This window comes from Vidua chalybeata, chromosome 24 (assembly GCF_026979565.1).
Source record: "Vidua chalybeata isolate OUT-0048 chromosome 24, bVidCha1 merged haplotype, whole genome shotgun sequence".
NCBI classification, from domain to species: domain Eukaryota; kingdom Metazoa; phylum Chordata; class Aves; order Passeriformes; family Viduidae; genus Vidua; species Vidua chalybeata.
Window position 1 is genome coordinate 5,396,916 of NC_071553.1, and position 20,674 is coordinate 5,417,589.

A 20,674-nucleotide genomic window follows, 5' to 3' on the forward strand; every position below is an offset into this window, starting at 1 on the left:
CTAATAGGGCCAGCAGCTAAAAAGTGAATGACTGTGCAAATTCCAATAGCAACAGCGAGTCTGAGATGGGATGAACAGGAATAACGGTCTCAGCTCTTTTCCCCCTCCAGGCTGTCTGCAGCCCTTGCACAGTTGGTCAGTGCTGGAAAGCTGTCAGCAGCCTGAAATACTAAAAATTAAAGGGGTTTGGGTGGGGTTTGTTTGAGGGGGTTAAAAAAACCTAAAGTGGAGTATTACATTTTGGCTCACACTCTGCAACCGTGAAGGTGTTGCCTCTGCCAATTCTTTGCTTAACCCATGGCATAGAGGCTGTGGGGTTTATGGGGACAAAGCATTGCTTTGCAGAGCACCACATTGTGCTGTTCTTCATTAGGCCTCTGCTGCCCGGGGGAAAAGCAGGGGAAGTGGAGCTGAGGAAGAGGAACACCCCTACGAGCTGTTGCTTACAGCAGAAACTAAAAAGCCGGTTGCAGTGGACAGGAAGACAAAAGGTGAGTGACCATCCAAAAAGCAGAGCTGTTTGCTTGCATGTGCTTCAGGAAGATATGGGGGCAGAGGGCAAGTGGAACAATGAAAGTCTCTGCTGGGTGGGGGCTGCAGGGTGATTGTTGTGTTTCCTGGTAATTTCTCTGTAAAGGAGAGCTCTGAGCGTTCCTGTACACAGTGTACACAGAGGAAGGGCAGCTCCACTGTAGGACAGTTCAGAGATTGCAAGGATCTGCTCTGAGACCTCAGAAATGCCCAAATCTCATGCCTAGCCAAGCAAAGGCAGAGGGTGAGAGGCTGGAGGCTGTGCCTCTGCCAGGGAAGATGAGCAACACGAGTGTTCCAGTGAGCCGTGTTCTCCATCCAGCTGGCGCTGCAGGTTTCTGCTATCCTGCTGTAAAATCAACATCCTGCTCTGTGTTAGAGCTAATTTGAGAACTAAGAGAGAGGAAAACAAAAATGTGTAGATCAAGAACTAGAACAGTCTGAGAGCATGGGGTACACAGGTTGATATTGAGGCAGTTTCTCCTTCCCGTGAAGGACCTTTGAGCTTTACAGAGCATCTGGGAACACCTTGTCTCTTGTGTTTGGCTGTTGTTGGCTTTTTGGCTTTCCTTCAACAATAACAACAAAAGATTTGTTTAGAGGGAAAAGATTTCCGCTTTATTCAGAAGTCCCGAGCAGGAATTCGGGTGGATTTAGTTTGGATTCTCACACTGGGACCCCTCTCCCTCTGAGGATGGACAGGGCTAACAAGGACTTGAGGTGATGCCTCATTGACTGCTTTGTCAGACCTGCAGCTTTTTTCCCCTCCTTGCAGCACGATAAGCTATCATTGCTCGGGTCCTGCTGCTCTCCTGGCTGCTCCAGGGTGGCACAAGAGGTCATTGTGTTCCCACCAGCACTTTCCAAAGCCCCTCACTGCCAGAGGCAAGTTTTGAGAGCTTTTCAGGTTGGTGCTTTGCAGTCTGGGCCAGGAACAGTCCTTGGGCAACAGCCACTGAGCGAGGCCTCTCAGGCTTTCATCAGTGGGCAGCTATTGCTGGTTATTCAGGCATGAGCTATTCCAATGCTCCACTCCTTCCCCTGGCTGCTGTGTCCAGGCTTGATTGGTAAGAGTGGAGGTATGTCCTAATTATGTGTCAGCTTAAAACCACAGAGTAATGCAGGTGCCTGTTCTTGATGCAGATCTCTTCCCCTGAACACCTGAAGACAGGAGAGGTTGCAGGAAGATCTTTATGGATGTTTTTATGGATCCAGAGCAGAGTCCCATCTTTTGATGTACAGTTGGAAAGATCAAAGCTGTGACTTCATGGTTTGCACTCCATGGAAAGTGTTGGTAACAAGCCTGGAGCTCTTCCCACTGTTACAGTGGGAGAAATCCAAGGATGCAGTTGAGATTTTCCTCATCTTCCCTGACTTTCCCATTCTTTAAATGCAGTCAGCACTGTGGCTGATGGTGGGGGGGAAGATAAATTTAAGGAGTGGCAGAATTAAACAAGAGTTGAGGAAGAGACTGAAGCCTTGCTTGGGGTGTTGGAGAATTTTCCCACCTCTAGGTCAGAAGAGTCCTGGAGCATCAAAGGCAGCAGCTCAATCCCAAGACATGGAACAGGCTGAAGCATGGCTTTGAACTGCTCCTTGGCTCTCAGTCTGAGGGTCTGGCCTTCTGGATGAGTTCTGGAGCAGCCTTTGGTCAGGAGAAGGAGGGCTTGAGCTCTTGTGGCTGTTGAAAGGGCGTTTCAGGGCAGCAGAAAGGCTGAATTTCAGGCACGTGGGTTTAATGGTGCCTTTCATCTGTGATAGCTGCCTTTGTTCCTCTGGCTGCCAGTTGTCCTGTGTCCAGCCAGCAGATGAATGTGGCATTATCCACTGGCTTTGGTGGCCTTTGTGTGTGTTAGAGCAGCTCACTGTCACATGCTGGAGCACTGGGAGAAGTTGGCCTCATGTTTTGGGCAGAGTATCAGAAGTGGTTTAAGCCAAATGCTCTCCCATCCACTTTGGTGTGCAGTCACATGCGTGAAGTCGGGGCACTCGGGCCCTGTAACGGAGTGTGGAAATAAGGCAAAAGAGGAGGAATGTGTGTGGAGTGACCAGGAGGAGGCTTCTCAGCTCCTGCCTCCAGAGAGACCTAATGGAGAGTGAAAAAACTTGAATTTTGACCCGTTTGGCTTCTCAGGAGTCACACCCAGGTGTTGTCAGCAGTGACCAGCTGCAGGTAGGACTGACTTGGTGCCTTCTGGTAGTTATTACAAACTGATATTTGTTGAGGTTGTTCTGTGCTGCTTCCATAGGAGGTCCAGCTTGAAGTCCCCACTTTGCCCTTCCTCTTGTTAGAGATTTTCTTTGTGGTTATACTGGTTCATCCAGCACAGTGCTGCTAACCAGAGAGCTGGAATGAGCCAGCAATAAAGTCAGAACACGCTGCAGAGAGATTGAAAGAAACTCTCTTCTGAGATCCAGAATATGGCTGCTGAAGCAGCAGGGTGGACAGTGCTGTAGGGGTTCTGTGGGGACACTTGGTTATTGCAGGCAAAGGTTTGGGGACAGCTCTTGGTTTGCTGTGAGAGGAAGGACAATAGAAACCCACAGCCTACGTGTCCTCGTGGACAGAGGACAGACCTCTGTCCCATATCCCGGGCCCAAGCCTGTGTTTCTGCTGTCACAGTGTTGTGCAGAATCACATTAATGATCTCTCTAAGCAGGGCAGTATCTCATTGCCCTTTCTGAAGAGGGGGGTACAAAAGAGCACAAATTCAGGTGGATAAACTCTGCCTGGAATGACTGAGCTTGGTGAGGTTACACAGGAGCGTGCCATCCTCAGCTGGGCTCCACTGGCTGGTAGCTGGCTGTGGAATGGGCCTGTGTTTCAGTTCTGTCATAGGTCAAGGATATTTTTGCACCCCTCAAGGGCAGCTTCTTCCTCTGGCCTTCTGTTTTACAGGAGGGAGATTCGCCTGCTCCTCACTTGACAAATTCTGGCATGGTGTAACACAGGCAGCCTTTTCCATGTGCAGATCAGAGGCTGCTCTGTGCCCTCAGTAATTTTAAGGTTGGGGAGCTTGAGCAGGCAGCAGCTGCAGGAACAGCTTCATTCTCCTAATCCAGAGTTGAGACAAATCCTGCTGTGGATACAGAGGGAAAGAAATCCAGTGGAGAGAGGGTGGTTACAGCTTAGCATGGAGTGTTTAGGAAGGTGCTTCATATCTGGAGTCCTCAGGCTGCTGGCAGGGAAGCTCTTACTGGAATTCTCCCTGGGATGCAGACAGTCTGCACCCAGGAAGGGCTCCTGATCCCAGGAAGGGTTTGGGAGCAGCCTCTCCTGTGGGTGAGACCTGCATCAGGCCCTGGTTGAAAAAGGCAGGATCTGTCAAATGATCTGTGCTGGAGGGTAAAATCAGTGAAGGGAGTGAAATCCATGAAGGGAGCTGGGCAGAAGTCTCTGTGCTAGGGACCCTTTCTGAGTGTAACTCACATGAAACTGGAGGAGGATGATTCTTTCAGATCCCCTAAAAGCAGAGGCCTGGAGAGCCCTGCATGTTCCTGCTCCATGCACCTCAGTGACAAAAAGACTGAGATGACTTTCTACATTTGTTCTTCTGTCCGCAGCTTTCGGGGCAGGCTCTGAAATGTCTCCTTCAAGATGTTTCTCACAACTTCTGAGCAAGTGCTGTTGCCCTTGCTCCATTCCTTCCTTGCCTGGCAGCTGCCCCGTGTTTCAGAGTCCCTCTTCAGCTTGCAGATGAGTGGGTGGCTGGGATTCCTGTCCAACAGGAGCCCTTTTGTGAGGTGCTGGAGCTGGATTTGGAGCACTTTGTTCTGGCTGGACTCAAGTGTTACAGCACGTGGCACAAACCTTGGCCAGCCACCTCTCTGCCTTCAGCAGAAATGTCAGTAAAGGTTCAGCTGGGGCATGGAGGAGATGGTTTCCAAGGAAGGGAAGAGGTTGGAAAGAAAAACTGCAAAAGTTTTTCTTTCCCCACAGGTTTATGTGACTGTCCCATCACTCCTGTCTTGCTCACCTCTCTGTGGCTTTGCATTAGTACCAGTCTGTCCTGTGAATGCAGCACATCTGATCTCCTCTGAGGTTTGTCCTCTGAGGTTTCTCTCCAGCACTGGAGCTTCAGAGCTTTATGCAAAGTAACTGGCTTTAGTCTGGCCTTGTAATCTGGGGTGCTGCTGCTGATCCCTCTTAGCCAGCATTGGGACCTGCCTTCCCCTTGGCAGCTCCAGTCACAGAACTGGTGGTTTATGTGCCTGTGCAAGAGAGTCAACAACTACTTCACTGTCCTGGAATCTCTAACTCATAGGATCCAGGATGAGATAATCCCTCGCATCACTTGATCCCACTGAGGGCTGTGGCTGCTCCTGGCCTTCCTGTGCCTGCGAGAGGGACTCACCATGCTCATCAGGCATGGGGTACCTGGGACCCCCCCACAAAGGCAAATGACTAATTCAGCCCTTTCCTGCCCAGTTCTGGTGAGGACAGACCACAAAGCCCAATGGGTATTGGTGTTTGAAAATCCCCTGGTCAGGCATGGTGCTGGAAAGGTGCTGGGAGCTGAGCTGGGCTCTCTGCTGCTGCTAACAGGCTACTTTTAGTTAGAGTAGAACTCAATGTTTTGCTCACAGAAAGGAGGGTTCCTTTGCCTTGGCTTCCCAGAGCTGCTGTCTGCAAAGCAAGTGATTTCCTCTTCAGATCCAAACATCCTCCCTGCACTTCAGAGCCTCGTTATCGGAGCGTTTCGCTGTATTGTTCCCTTGCAGCATCAATTTTTAGTCCTCAGACTGAAGAGTTTCTTCAGCACTAAATGGAAGCAGTTAAAATTCACAAGCAGTGCTGAGAGGGTGAAGGAATCCTAGGAAACCAAAGTTAGACTTGTTGGCTTGACCAAAGTTTTGCTTCTGCAGCTGAAATGCTCGTTCAGCTGTGACAAAGGTGAGTGCGTGTGTGTGTGTGTGTGTGTGCACGCTCAGCACTTGGGATCAGTCAATTCTTCATGGTTTATGCAGGACCCTGGTACCTGATATTAAGGTTGCTGGGGCAGGAGTAGCTGGGAACCAGTGTCACGTTTCTGGGGCAGCTGGTGCTCCACCAGCTCTGACCACTCTGTGCTCAGTTCATTGCAAAAGAGACTTTTTCCTCAAGCTTTTTTTCTTGCATAAACTGTTTATTTCTCTCCCCTGAGCAGGGAGGAGAGGTTAAACTCGGAAGCCACTAGGGAGGGAAGCAGTGGGTTTTTTTGGGAGCGGATTTTGGAACTCACAGGTCGATTACAGTCCAGGCGTTTTCCCACCCTGCAGCCCGTGCCAAGAGCCGGGCGCGCGGCTCTAAATAACGCTTTGGCCTTTATGGAAACAGATCAGATGTTCCAGGAGCCTCCGTCTCTGCTGCTCCCACCTCGCTTGCTCTCTCTGCAGGATATAGTTAGCACTTCTCCTGGCCTTATATAGCAAGGCCTGATAGTTAGTGTTAACAGGAATAAAAAACACGGAGAGCTGCCAGATTGCGTAAATCGGGCCAGTGTTTGGAATTTCATAAATGCCACGACTTTGGGTACAAGTTGAGCACGCGGAACAATACGGAACTGTTCTCTCTTTAGATCTCTCCCTCCCTTTCTGAGGGAGAGCAGGGAGAGAGCTGGAATTTTGCTGCTGCTTCTTCCATGTTTTTAATTTCCCCCCTCCTCTCTGCTTTCATCTCCTTGAAGACCACAGGAGGAGCAGCGGCGGCCGCAGCCAGGACTCTGCTGAGAGCCAGGACATCCAGGTGCCAGAGCAGTTTTCAGGGTTGCTCCACGGCTCTTCTCCAATCTGTGAAATAAGCGAGGACCCTTTCAGGCTCACTTCCTCCGCGGAGAAGGGGGACACGGAAGGCACGAGCCAGCCCGCTGCTATGCAGCTGGAGGATGCCGAGCTAGCCTCATCAGGACCAGCACGGAGCAGCTCCCCGGACCCCACGCAGACGGCGGTGTACGCCACGGTGCAGCACGTCAGCCGGGCGGATCCCGCAGCCGTGGTCACGCCCCACGTGCCGCAGCACCCCGGGAGTGCTGAGCCAGAGGGGGACAGAGCTGTGGGCAGAGCCCACCCGGGCAGCAAGCCCAAAGCCGAGCTCAAACTCAGCCGCAGCTTGTCCAAGTCGGACTCTGACCTGCTGACCTGCTCCCCGACGGAGGACGATGCCATGGGGAGCCGGAGCGAATCGCTCTCCAACTGCAGCACCGGGAAGAAGCGGCTGGAGAAGTCCCCATCCTTCGCTTCGGAGTGGGATGAGGTAAGGCTGAGCTTGCTAAAGAGCCTCTGTGCCAGGAATGACTGTGCAGCAGGAGCTCCCCTCTGCCATGCTGCCCTCAGGGGTCCTGGGTGGGTTCCATTGCTTCCGCTAACTCTCACAAGGCATTAACAGGCGTATGCTCACTTGGGAGTCTGCAAGGTGTTAAATGCCAAAAGATAAAGTTCATTGGAGTGGGGGAGTAGCAGAATTGCAAGCAGTTTCAAAGTTTTTTGCTCAAATACAGGGCTTGGTTTCTTGTAGGCAAGCCAGATATGTTTTCACATCCCCAAAATGAGAAAGACTTGATAACAATGCCCTTCACCAACTTTTCTCCTGATTTCCTCCTTCCAGTTCTTCCCTGTTGACTATCCCAATGTCTTGGAAGTGTTGTGTTGCTGGGTCCCTGCTGCTGGGGAGTGTGAGCAGTGCCCAGGGGTTCATGGGGATGGGAGGAAGACAGTAATTAGGCTGGTTTGTGTATTTAATAGCTCCTGCTCTCCTCCTCACACGCTTATTTCAGCGGCTGGTTAGCAGTTACTTTATTATCATATCGGACGCCCACGGACAGTTAAATATTTCATGCTCAGAAAGTTGGCCCTGGAGAGCCACTGGGGCAAGATTAAGTGTCCCTCTGAAATTCAGCACCGCAGCATTACTGAAACATTCTTTGGGGATGATTCTGTGCTGGGAGAACTGGGGCTGCAGAAGAGATAAGCTCGGATGAACCACTCTTTGTACTCTGAAAAGGAACTAAAAGCCCTGGCGTGGTGCTGGGGGTGTGGAGCCGCGTGTGCCGGGCGTGGAAGCCCGGGGGAGGGTTGTGCCCCTGCACTGGCTGATGCTCAGCTGCCTCTCCAACCCTGACTCGGAGAGAAAATTATCATCTGGGGAAGAGGGAGGTATTTAGAGATGCTAAACGCAACGTGAGAATCCATCCCTCAGTCCGTTCTCTCCCTCCCCCTCACTCCCTGCCGGGTCTCAGGGTTGCCAAATAGATATTTTCCTCTGCAGCTGCTTGGGCTGGAGAGGCTTTGCTGTTAATTGCCCAGGTCAGCTGTACCATGGCTTAGGGAAAGGCTCTGCAGCAGAAGGTTCTTTGGAAGGGCTGGATAATTCCCTGTGCTTTTATCTGAGCTCTTTGCAGCAGACACTGAAAGGGCAGAAGCCTTTGGCACGACTGCATTGGTAGCAGAGGTCAAGTGCTGGGCTGCCTGCACTGCCTCTGCTTCCTCTGCTCAGATGAACCCTCAGAGCTGCTTCCTCCTGCCTGTAAACAAATCCCTCATTTCCCCTGAGGTAGCCGGACAAGCCCCAGGAGAGGAATCTGCTTTTCCTTCCTCTCATGTTTTAGGTGAGGAAATCGCAAAAAGAATGTGAAAAATTCACATCTGTCTGCAACGGGGCAGGTCTCACTTTTTTAAAAGTCTGGCTGGTCGTAATGGCAACAGTGAGATTTAAACATAAATGTAATTCTATGGTTGTGTGTTGAATTTGTTCCCTGGATGGGATAATGAATTGGATGCAACTTGCAGCCTCTGCATTTATCAGGGCAATATAAACCTTGTTGAGCCACCCCTGTTAGCAATGGTTTGGCTTTCCCTCTGTGCTGAGGGGAAACAATGGAAGATTTATATTATTCTATTAATTTTAATGGCCTTTATGCAGGTGACTGAGGAGGGAAGTGATCCATGAGCAGCTCTCTGTGGCTCCCAGCTGTACCCAGCAAGCTGAGGACTCTGCCTGCTGGCCTGGCCAGCAGTAGGTGTGTTTGTGCAGGGCACAGGGCCTTGGGGAGGGATCTGTGGTGTCCTGGACAGATGAGATCTGCAGCAGAGCCTGAGCTGACCCTGCTCTGGGCTGTGGTGGCTGCCTGGGGACAGCAGAAAATCTGCTGCTTGTGAGCAAAGGGTCACGTCCTTGCCCTGGCCGAGCGCTGCCAATGCCCTTTGTTGGAAGTGGAAGGTGGTGCTGGCTTTGCCAAAAGGGTGGGATGGGGAAGGAGTGATTCACTTGGCAAAGCTCGTCCCTGTTCCAGTTGCAGCTCCCCTGCTCCAAGGAGCTGGCCCAGAGTGCTGCTTTGTGCTCTGTGCTGTCCAGGAGCCTGCTCAGCCCATGTCCCATCTGCTCCTGACCCCTGCTCCCTGCTGGGAGTGGGAATGCACACGTGCTGCCCCTGCAGCTGCTGTCAGGTGGGACTTCTGTGTGAGCAAGGCAGAGAAACTCTTACACCCAACATCCACGTATTGCCCGGGGAGGTGAGGAGGGAAAATGCTCAGTCCTGCTCTGGTGGGAAGCAGGGTGGGGGCAAGGAGGCATGTGAGGGGATAGAGCTCTGTCAGCATAAGTATTTGAATCCTTCCAAACCTGTCTGTGGGCTGAAGTGATGGATTTGGTTCTCATGAATATTGAGCAGGCAGGGATGAGTGGGGCAGGAGCAGCTCACAGGGGGTTTGGTACAGAACAACCTGTGTTTGCAGCTCTGAGGGAGGGGGGCTCTGGCCCCCAGCCCCTCTGCCAGCCCCCCTTTCAGGGCAGATTAACCTGCTTCTGCTCTGCCTTCCTGCTCTGTAGAGCAGCTCCAGACCTGCCCTTCAGCCTGGTTCATGCTCCAGGCTCTGAACAGGGATGTCTGCAGTCAAGGCCTGGGGCTGCTCTTCTGCCTGGTAGGTGCTGGTAAGAAAAACAATATTTTAAATGATCAGGGGCAAAGAACAAGGAATGCTGCTGGGAATTACCCTCACACCTGGCTCCTGACATCCCTTAAAATCCCGTGACATCCTCCACTTCCAGCTGCCTGCTGTCAAGTCATCTGTTCCAATGCTGAATTTGAATTTTGGAGGTTCCGGTACCCATCTCACAAAATGAGGTTGTAGTTCTGTATTCTGACCTAAGTCCTCCTAGGAAGAGATTAAACATCCTTCAAAAAAAAATTTAGGGAACTGAATAAAGCATGCACATTGCTTTAGGATTTTTTAGAAATAAGGAGGTGCACAGTCCACCACTTTTTTTTTTCTCCCAAGTGAATTAGTTGAAGAACTAATGAATATTCTGTAGCTAATTATGGCACTGGACATTTCATCTCTGATGACTAACTGCAGTGGTGCTCCTTGTCTCCTGTGAAAGGAATGCTTTGCATCTGCAGTAACCATGGATGTGGTGTTTCACCCGTTCCTGACCCATTTTGGGGCTGTTGATGTCCCCTAAGGATGGATGCCAGGAGCAGATGGCACATCTGTGGTGCCTTCCACCTCAGGCTTGGAGCTGGGAAGCAACTTGATGGAGGTTGTGGGTGCTGTGGGTGGGTGCCTTTAAACCTGGTCTGGACTGTTGGGTGCTGCAGTACCCTGTGGAATCTGTGTCTTAATTACAGACTCACTGTGGAGGATTAACAACATTTACATTGAAATGTGAAACTTTCTGGAAAGCTTTTGATGCAAAACCTGCCACTGCCTTAAAACACCCAGGAGTTGAAATTCAGAGCTGCTAGCCAGCACAGTTGAAAGAAAATGCAAATACTCCCCTTGTTACTCAGGAAGAGCTGCTGGTTTTGTGCCTGGTGAAATTGCATGGTGTAAAAAAGCTCAGGCATCAGCCTCTGCCTCCCAAAATGTTTCATTTATCCTCTTGGTTCAGGTGTTCAAATCTCAGCTTGCCCTGGGTTTGGCTGGTGGGACCAGGCAGGGTGGCTGGAATTGTCCCGGGTGTCCCTTACCCTCAGCTCCAGTTTCCCCTTTGCCTGAAATAATTGTAATTCACTTTTGGCTAGGGCAGAAGCAGTAGTGGGGTCAGTATTTTTGGTCTTGATTCTGCTAAACAAGCATGGCCAGCAGGGCCTTAATCAGCTTAATTATTGGGCTGATTATTCTATTGTTTCCAGATCCCAATGTTTCCTCCTGTTTTTCCTGTGCTAAGGTCAGGAATTCTTACATCATCCCTCATGTCCAGTCTCTTCTCTTTGCCCCCAGTGGTGAGATTTCCTCCAGCCTGATGAACTTTTTGAAGTGAAAGCTTTTGTGTTTCCACCATTTTTAAATCTGCTGCAAAGGCCCAGCCTGTTGGAATTGTGAGCCAATGTGGAACTGAGCCAATCCAAGCCAGTGTAAGACAATTTACTGGTTTTACAGGAAAACCTGTGTGCTCAAAGGCCAACGTAAAGACCAGGCGTGCTTTGTTCCAGCAGCAAGTGTTGGACACAACAGGGGTGATATTTGCCAGTGCAGCAGCCCCATCCACCTGTGTGTGTTTCTGGGAGCTTCTCAAGTGTGTGAACTCAATATTTGTGAATCAGAAGCTTTTGATTCTTGTGTGAATGATCCGTGCTCTGACGGATGTTTTGGTTATGTAACAGCCTTGTGATCACTGGCGTTTTGGGGACATTTTTGTTTTCAGGAACAGAAATGTCCAGCCGCAGTGTCCTTACTAAATCCAGTCCTTCATTATGTTCTCTTCCGCTTTATGTCGCATCTTCCAGCACTTCTGAAGCTTTTATTTTAAAAAAAAAAAGTCTTTAAATCTCTCCAGGCTGGAGCAGCTTCACTGCTCTGTCCCACAGGCCAGAGCCAGCCTTGCTTGAGAGCCTTGTGTTGCTTTGGGGTCTGTGTTAGGATGCAGGAATATGGAAAGACAGTGAATTGATTCAAGGCTTTCTGGGGGGTTTGCCTTTTTTATTGTGACTCAGAGTAGCCTTTGTCCAGTTGTTTCCCTGCTGTGGGCAGATGTGTTGCTACATTTGGCCATTTTCTTTATCATGTCAGTGTTGGATTTTACTGTTTGTCAAAACAACATTGATATTTGAAGGGCTGTGATACTGCAGAACTATCACACACTGTTGTGAAATTCAGGTTTATACCATAAGTACCTTTTGGTACGTGTTTGGATTTGTAACTTTGGGATTTGTACAAAAACACAGGCTGGAGAGTGGCATGAAGCAACAGGCTCTGGTCCCCATCCAAATGAATTTCTCAGAGACCATATTAAGCCAGAAAATGTGTTTGCCTTTATCACTGGTGAACAGTTGCAGAATGATTTGAAATAAATTCAGCAAGTCTCTATGCTCTGTGGAAGGCTGCTGGGGGAGGATGGAGCACAGCAACTCAGGGTTCAAGTGCTCAAATGTGCCGTGAACAACTGGCTGGTGCAGTTTAGCTTTGAATTAATAAATGGAGCATTATGTTTTCCAGGCCTCTGGTGTTTGTTATGCTGAGTTCATACAGGCTGGTGTCTTTTGGAAACATGGAATATATTGAGCAGTGAAATATAAGCCATGTGCTCCATGGGATAGCAATGGGAGAAGCTGAAGCATCATAAACTGAACCAGAAGTGGTTTATGCGCTGTCACCAACCTAAAAATGAGATTCATGGCCCTTCCAGCCCAAAATGTTTGAGGATTCTGTGATTTTAGTTCTCTCAGGGTGACCTTGCTGTGTCCTTGGCAGTCTCAGCATCAGTGCTGCGTGCAGAGACTGAGAACAAACTTCTGTGTTTGCACTGATGGTGACTGTAAGGTGAGGTTTTATGAAGCCCCTTTCAGAAAGCTCCAGGAGCATCAAGGTGCCTCCAAGACTGGGTGAGTGTCACCCTGACAGAGTGATGGTCAGTCTGGTGCTGTCCAAATGAGGCTCCTGCCCCGTGTGTGGGCAGAGAGCCTGTGTTGTGTGAAGCTCTTTATTCTGGGGACAAAAGCACGGGGGGTGGTTTAATGGCCCTCAGTCTCTTTCAATGGATTCCTTGGCTTCAAACTTCAGCAGTGGCTGGGGAAGAAAAGCTGGAGAGATCAGTATGGACACCATGGCTTGGCATTGGTCAGGGCAGGGTGTGGAATGGGGCTGGCTGTGGAGCAGAGCCTCTGCAGGGCACTGTGTGCCCTTGGGGACATGGGGGTCACTGCCCTCTACACAATCCACCTCTGGGTCCCTGCTGCTCCTGCAGGCTGGGATCAGAGGAGACATCCTGCACCCTGCCCCTGTAAGAAGCCATTGGCTGCTCCTGCCACGAGCACTGCAAGGTGGGGCTCCGGTGTGGAAATGCCTCCTGTCCTGCAGCAGGACAGACCTCGGCATGCCACGAGGCTGGCTTGGCCTCGCTGGCCTTCTGCAAACAAATCCCTCTTCCTCTGTTAGCAGACCTCTGCTCGGGATGGTTTGTTTTGAGTCAGGTTCTGTTTTGGAGTTACTGGCCAGTTGCTACGTTCCCATGGCCGCCTGCCTGCCTGGAAGAGCTCGCCCCAGCCCTGGCCGGACTCCCGGCCGCACCCAGCTCCTTTTTTTGGGGCGTTTGTATCTTTCACCAAATGTAGGCAAATGTGAAAATAAATCCAAGAGCTCCAATCCTGGTAACTGCTCCACAGCTCCTTCCAGACACATTCCTGCTATGGGGTTAATAAGGGACACTCTCCTGTCCTTGCAGACTTTCCTTTTCCCAGAGTACTTCAGCTGTGCAGGAGTTTCTCCTTCCTTGGTGGGGTTTGAGGGCTCACTGGCTCACCCTCACTGTCCCACATGGAGCCAGCTGCCCCTCTCCATCAGGGATAACAGATCTGGTTGTATTAATTTAAAAGGCGGAAGCATTTTATGGTTTTGTTTCTGTGGCTGTAAAACAAATAAATCATAAAATCCCCACCCCAAACCGACCCCACAGCACAACCAGAGATGGGCACTTGGTGCTTCAGTGGAAAAATACAGGTTAAGCCAAAACAAATCAGAACTGTGTGTTCAGGCTACAACTAAGTCTGAGCTGCAGCGCTATATTTAAACATGGTATTTTTGTATTTTAATAATTAACCAGTGGGAAAGAACAGCCTAAAAAACTGTAGTGTAGGTTATTTTCAAGGTATCTTCTCTTCAGCCCCACGTCCATGCTGGAGTGCAGCTGAGGAAAGGCTGCACAGGATAGGGATGCTCTAAAGCAGTGGTTCCCTCTCCAGGTTTGTCCTTCCCCTCATACTTCTCTTTGCAGCCTCCTAACAGTTAAATCAAGCTGGTCAGCCATAAACCCGCGTTTGAAGTGGTGTGTGAGTCTGTTTGAGGTGTTTGCTTCTCGTGGAGAGCCGAGGGCAGGGCAGGATTTCCCTCTGCATTAATGGAAATAGCTGGGACTGTGCCTGACTGTGAGCAGCACTTGGCAAAGGAGGGCTGGGAAAGGTAATCCTCTGCCACGTGATTGTTTCATTTCCATTCAGTTTTATATAGCACAAAAGCAATTCCCTGCTTTTGAGGAAAAGGTCACGGGTGTTTCAGTACTTCAGAGACACCTGCAAGTCCTCAAGGCAGTGCTGGGACTGCAGAGCTGGCAGTGCTGGGGGCTGAGCCTGGACAGCATCAAGTCTCTCTCAGATTAGGAGAGGGCAGCACGATGGAAACAAAGGAACTTGGCCTCAGAGTTAATTTGCAATTTGAATCCAGCTAGAGATTCCCAGACAAGGTACAAGAGCAGCTCCAGCTCAGAGATGTACCTTGTCCTGAAACTGATGGACACCAATCTGCAAAGTTTAATGTCCTTAAACTTCTGGAGCTTGAACTGAATTGGCCTCAAGACCCAAACTTGCAATTGCTCAGGGTTACAGCAGTGCCTGTCCATGGAAGGGAGTAGAAGTGCCAGGGCCCTTGGTGTTCCTGGGAATGGGGCTGGTTCTGCACCATCCCTGTATTTCCCTCCAGTCCTGCATGGCCATAATGTCCTGATGGTACTTGAGGGCACTGTGAAATTCGAAGGTTTTGCTGGAGAGCATTTGCTGCTTTGGGGGTCAAAACCATCTGCTTTGGTGGTTCTTGTTGGAATGAATCCAGCAGGCCTCAGGTGTCTCCCAGCACTTCCAGCAAAGGTCACATTCAAATCCTGGCTCCATCCAGGGGCCAAGGAGCAAAGAATGCTTTTGCCTTAGGACAGGATCCATGTGTCCACTGACTCCAAACCCCTCCTAACTGGAGTTTCTTTTTAGATCCTATTTCCCTTTTCTGCTATATGTGTTGGGATTCTGATTGTTTCCAAATCTCCCAGTAAATGGGTGTTAATTGTATTTCAAGCCCAGTGGAGGTGCTCATCCTCTAGTTCAGAGATACCTTAACACCCTTTCCTGGATTTCTTCAGCTGTCACGTGGGAGGTGAAATCCTGAGCTGCTTTTACCTTTTTCTGAAGCTTTATTAATAATGCAACACATGCTTTTTTTTTTTTTTTTTATTTCCAGATTGAAAAGATCATGAGTTCCATCGGTGAAGGCATTGACTTTTCCCAGGAGCAGCACAGGATCTCAGGTAGTGTACCCAGCATGTGTCTGTCTGTCCTGGCTATGCTCTGCACACAAACAAGGTGCTGGCTCCTGTGTGTGGGTGTCTTTAACCTGCTTTGGCTCTGGGAGGGAGAGGAATGTTCTGGCCCAAGAGGACCAGACTTGGTTTTCCACATGATGCTCAATGCTGCTGCCTGCAATTTTAATTCTACACTCCTTGGGAAGGTTCCTTTAATTTTACAGAATGCAGCTGCAGGATTTTCCTCTCAGCTCTTTCCGTGAGGGCAGCAGCTGTGCTGGGCAGGGCTGGATGGTGCCAGTGGTGGGTCAGTGTGGGTGCCATGGTGGCAGTGCCCTTTGCATGTGGCTGATCTGCCAGGTGCCTCGGGGAGGGTGATCCTGGGCATTTCTAAGTGCACCTGCAGGTACCCACTGAACAAGGCTCTTGGACAACCCTTAAAATGTGAATTCCCTTGTCTGCCTTTGAGTCGTGAGCAAAAGCAAAACTCAAGCTTGCTGGAGAGCTGCCACCACGGGGGATTCTGTCCTTTTAAATCCTTCACCTTTGTTCTGCTGCAGCAGAACAGCTCTGACTCTGGATGGGCAGCAGCTCCTCCTGATGAGATGCTAATACAGATCCGCACACGCAGCTCACACGGGCTGTCACAGAGCTCACCTCGTATCCATTTGTCACTCAGGTTTTTGCTTAGGTGAGGAGGAACCCACTGTTCCCAGTGGGAGTTTAGCCTGATTCAGCTCTGCATTCCAGGATCAGATGGCTTTGCAGAGGAGTTGAAGCTCTGTGTGGGTTTGCTCCCTGCTCTGACAGCCCTCCCCGCAGCGGTTCAGGCTGTGATGGATCGATAGCACCAGGGAAGGGTCTGACATGGAGGGGAGAGGCAGAGCCAGGGCTCCTGCAGAGCTGTGCAGGGAGCACTCAGCAAGGTGGACACCCTGGAGCAGCCCTGCTGCACAGGAGCTGCCCTGTCCCAGAGCCAGGGGTTTTCCCATGGGCTGTGCTCTGTCACACTCCGTTTGGGATCCCTCCTGTGCAGCCTCATCCTCGCTGTGCTGTGGGACTTGAGAAGAGCCTTGCAGCTTTGGGAATGCACTCATCATTCCAGCTCTGCCCACTGGTTCCCCCTCTGCCAGCTGCAGGATTCCCAGAATGTGGAGCATAACGGGAAGGATGGAGCTGAGAAATAGGAGTTTGTTTCAGCCAGAAGTTGTGATCAGGATCTTGCCAGGGGGCACAAGTACTGTGATTCTTCTGTTCTTGTATCATCCTTGTAACACACAAATATCAGGTGTATTTGGGGCATCTTAGTTTTCAGCCTGGGATGTTTTAGGTGTCTGTTCTCTTTTTAAAGGAAACGCCTCCATTCCCTCCCTCCAAATGCTTCCCTCTCTTCATTTTGTCATGACTTGAAAGGGTTTTGTAAACAGAAAACCTGCACTTGGTATCACTGTAGGTTTCCCTTTTGAAAGCAGAAATGTATTTACAAGTGCATGCAAGGCTGATTAGAGTAAATAATTTTAAAAATTAAATTCAGGAGCTCAGGAGAAGGAGTGCTGTGGTTTCATTCCCCCTGACAGCTCCCAGGAATGCTGTGGTAGGCAGCGGGCACTTCCTCACCTCTCTCTTGATAAATTAATTCTGAGCCAGCCACAAATCACTGGGATCTGTCGAAGCAGACCTGTGACATCATTCTTTAAAACCTCCAAGCCGTGTTGTCCATCATCGAGTAAATATTGAGGAGTCAGTGGTTTCCACTGGAGAGTTACAGAGGCGCTGCCTCCCTCCCGGCGGGTGGGAGCACTGGGAGGGGGGAGAGGATGAGGAGAAGGGAGGGACGGCGTGGGGCTCGCGGCTCAGACAAAGCCGCCGCCGCAGCCGCCGGCGGAGCGCAGGGACCGGCGGGGGAAAGGATGGAGGGGAGGATGGAGACCTGGCGAGCAGGAGCTCCTGGCACACAGTCCGGGCTTAGCTGCTGCCCCGGGGCATGGGCTGGCTCAGGGGAGGGAGGCAGAAGCCTTTTGTGATCTCGGCGTTGCCGCGTGCGCTGGAAGGACCGGCCAGCGCTCCCAAATACCGGCACAGGAGCAACCTCCGGGAGCAGACAGCAGGAATTACCCCAGGAATCTGCAGATGACACCGTGAGCTCTGTGTGTGCAGCCATTGCAGCGCAGTGGGCAGGGATGGCTGGAAGGTACCAAACTGCTTCAGCTGACCTGAAGGTTCAGAAGAAGCAAACGGGGCTCTCCTGATCATCCTTTTCTTTGCATCCGTGCTGGAAACAGATGTGCCAGGGAGCCTGGAAATCTGCCTGTCTTGCATAGCAAATTCCCTGATGAAAAGGAGATCTCTGAACTTTTTTTTTGGTCATACTTAAGGTCTTGAGCTTTACTAGAGGAGAGTAACAAGTCACTGGACTGATCCCAGGGATGAGGGAAGGGAGAGCTCATCTGCCAGGGCTTCCATAGGTGTTGGGAGGAATCTCCTTTATCAGAGGCTGAGGGGGAGGTGCCAGGGCATGGCTCGGACTTGAGCTGCAGCAGGAAGAGGAGAGAGTGTGCTTGCATTTGCTTTTTTCCTTTTGCCGTGGCTCGGAAGCAGGGAACCGAAATGCCTCCTTCCTGCAGAGCTGCTCCCTGTGTGAGCGAGGGGCTCGATGCGGCGGCTGCGCTCGGCTGAAGAAAATGAAGGAAGGGCAAATCCAGGTGCGTGCCCAACACCTGGCAGGACCAGCAGTGTTGGGGGAGACCGTCCTGGCTGTGCTGTCACACGGTGCAGAGGTGGGGCTGGGCTCTCTGGGGCCAGCGTGCTGGAATGCCAAGAGGTCCGGGCAGTGTGCTGGAATGCCAAGCAGTCGGATCGCTGGTAGAATGACAGAGCCAGGGCTGCCAGACGTGAGCCTGAGGTCCCAATAACACAGTAACAGCGAGACGAAGCCCCTGCCATGGTTTGCCTCTCTCAGGACTGCTGGGGAGGAAGAGCACAAGCCCTTCCTCTCCGCTGCTGCAGTCTGTGCTTCCTTTGTCTTGCGTGTCTTCCCGCGGACAGCCGCTCTGCCGGGGCTCCTGCTGCTTTCCCGAGCATCCACCGTGTCCGAGCTGGCTCGGCTGCGTGAAGCTCTTTTCTTTCAGGCTGCTCTGTGCTCCCCGCTGAGCCGGGGCTGTGTCCAGAGGTGTTCAGATGAGAGGACTGGCACAGCTCCGCTCCCTTCCCTCACACCTGCGACTGCCTGGGAATGCCTCGGGTGGAAGTTTGCTGCTCTCCTCCCGCCCCCTTCCGCTGAGCCAAGGAGTGGATCCGCATCCCTATGGGGTTGGGCTTCATGTGCTTGCCTGGCCAGGAACTCTCGAGCCCTGACAGCAGTGCCTGTGATCTCAGCACCCCAGCAGCACCTCTGAATCTTTGCCTGGGCGAGGAGTTTCTTTTCTGAGTGTGAACTGCAGTACAGATTTGCACCCGGAGCCCACGGAGGCAGTGCGAGCTTGTTGTCCATGCTCTGTGCATACAAGAGGAATTGTCTGCCCGCTGATTTGTTGTACTCTGAGCATAATTTTTTGAGTTTCTTTATGGTAATGACTATGATGTGGCAATGCCATCTGTCCTCCTCAGAGTGCCGCTGCTACCGCCTGAACGGTTTCTCCCTGTTCAAGCGGCTGCCGATTCCTCTCTCGTCAGGTTCGCGGATGCTGGAGCAGAGCGTCGGGGAGTGGCTGGAGTCCATCGGCCTGCAGCAGTACGAGAGCAAGCTGCTCCTGAACGGCTTCGACGATGTCCGCTTCCTGGTGAGTGCCCGGCAGGGACCCCGGGCTCCGGGGAATGGCTTGGCCAAAGCTCCCCGCGGCGCCGATGCCCCGTGCGGGCGCCGGGTTCTGCCGCCTGGCACGATGGTGTTGGGGGGTGTAGAAGGTTGGGCAGAAGGAGTAGATGAGGGTTGTGTTGGGTTTTCGCATTTAATTCAGGTGTTGTTGGTTTTCTCGCTAAAATTTTGATAGGAAATTTTATTTTATCTGCCCCCTAAAAATTCGAAATTACTCCAGAAATGGGAACTGAAATTCGCTGGTGTTTTGATGGAAGCCCTGAGCAGTCTGTGCTCTGGGCTGTGAAGGAGGCAGCAGACCTCTTGTTGGAACTGTACTTGCTCAGAGCATGCAGGCAGTATGTTAATGAGCTGTACCTAATTGCACTGACACTGCTGGCTCTGAGACCTAATGATGACGACATGGTAATGCTCAGGGTTGAGGTTGAGCCAGTGTCTAGAAACTTGAAGCAGCACGGTGTAAAAATCCGAGAATTTGTGTGGAATGATGGATGAACTGCAAGGAGGGAAAATCTTGGTGCTGCAGGAGGGGTTTTCCCTGCATGGCTTAAAGAAATACTTTTAAATGTGGACTCTAAGTTTGGCAAGTAACAAAAAATGGATGCAAACCTTGGAAAAGTAATTTTGGCTAATGCAGCATCCTGCCTTGGAGCAGTGACATCTCTGGTGCTGGGGACAGTGCAGAGAGGTGACACCAGGAGGATGTGGCTGGGTGAGGGGGTTTGGGAGCACACAGTGGCCACCACTGGTGGGGAGGGTATGAGGGACAGGAAACCTGGAAAGGGTGTGGATGGAGGCTCAAGGAAGCACACACCTGAGCAGCATCTGTTGGGCTACTTAAAGGCAGGGTGTAATTATACTTTAAAAAATGATCTGGCCAGGAGGATAAATGTTCTGGTGTCTATCCAGCTTTGCCTCCTGGTCTCCACAGCAAGCAGCCAGGCCATTTGCTTTCCCTTCCCCTGGCAGGGCCAACACTCCCCTCCAGAGCTGGGGTTTGCTGTGTTTTTCACCCCGTGTCCCACCCAGCCAGTCCCAAACCCCAGTGGACTCTTGGCCAGGGATGTATGAGGGTTCAGCATCCCTGTGTGCTGTTTGGAGATGATACAACAAATTTAAATGAAATAACCTTGTAGATCCTCTTGGGTTCCCCTGCTGATGGATCTGTGATCGTTGTGGGGTCGGTGGCTGCTCTCACCCAGCAGTTGCAGATGAACACCTTTCCCAGGTGTGATGGACCCCACTCAGCTCAAAACTCCAGTAACAAAGGTTCCTCTGTGTGTCTCTCTGTGTGGTGGTGTTGGGTACGTGGTAGGATTTGCTCTCTTCATGGCTGGATGTTTTTCTCCCCTGTCCAGTGCTGGGTGGCTGCTCCGAGTACAGCAGTTGGCTGCTGCTGGATTCAGGGGATGGGACACTCGTTTCCTCATTCCCCTCAAATTTAAAAGGTCAAATAATTTCACAAAGATTTTGTGCAAACCCCAGCTGATTTACATTTTGCTGCTTATCTCCTTTCCTAGGGAGTTGACCCTGGCACCCATGCCAACCCTGGCTTTAAATCCATTCATCCCAGCCCTGAGAACTCCAAGCTAATACATTAGCACAGCAGGAAAGTTGAATTATTTAGAATCTTTCCTTCTGTGTTGTTCCTTGCCTTCAGCTTCTGGCGTTGAGGGAGCAAAACCTTCAGATAGAGCACAAGTGAGGAACAGGTAGTTCATTTGGTTCTAGTGGTGTTTTTGATGTTCTTGGATGAATTATTAAAACTGCTGTGAACACTGAAGCTGGGCAGAGCAGGGGCTCAGGACACCAAGCTCTGAGTGTTGGGCTGCCCAGTCCTCTTCTTTGCACAG

General features: G+C 51.1%; 1 protein-coding gene across 5 annotated transcripts in view; it reads left to right on the plus strand.

Moving 5' to 3' along the window:
• The window catches only part of ANKS1A (ankyrin repeat and sterile alpha motif domain containing 1A), a 73,015-nt gene that overhangs the window by 32,130 nt on the left and 20,211 nt on the right, over window positions 1-20,674 (plus strand). For 4 of the 5 annotated variants that reach the window (XM_053964066.1, XM_053964067.1, XM_053964068.1 and 1 more), the window contains 4 exons: window positions 374-491; window positions 6,198-6,763; window positions 14,947-15,013; window positions 18,680-18,786. In XM_053964066.1, the coding sequence (XP_053820041.1) occupies window positions 374-491; window positions 6,198-6,763; window positions 14,947-15,013; window positions 18,680-18,786 (858 nt within the window). Of the gene's footprint in view, window positions 1-373; window positions 492-6,197; window positions 6,764-8,487; window positions 8,526-14,946; window positions 15,014-18,679; window positions 18,787-20,674 lie in introns of those variants that run through there. The other variant, XM_053964070.1, reaches the window with a different exon arrangement.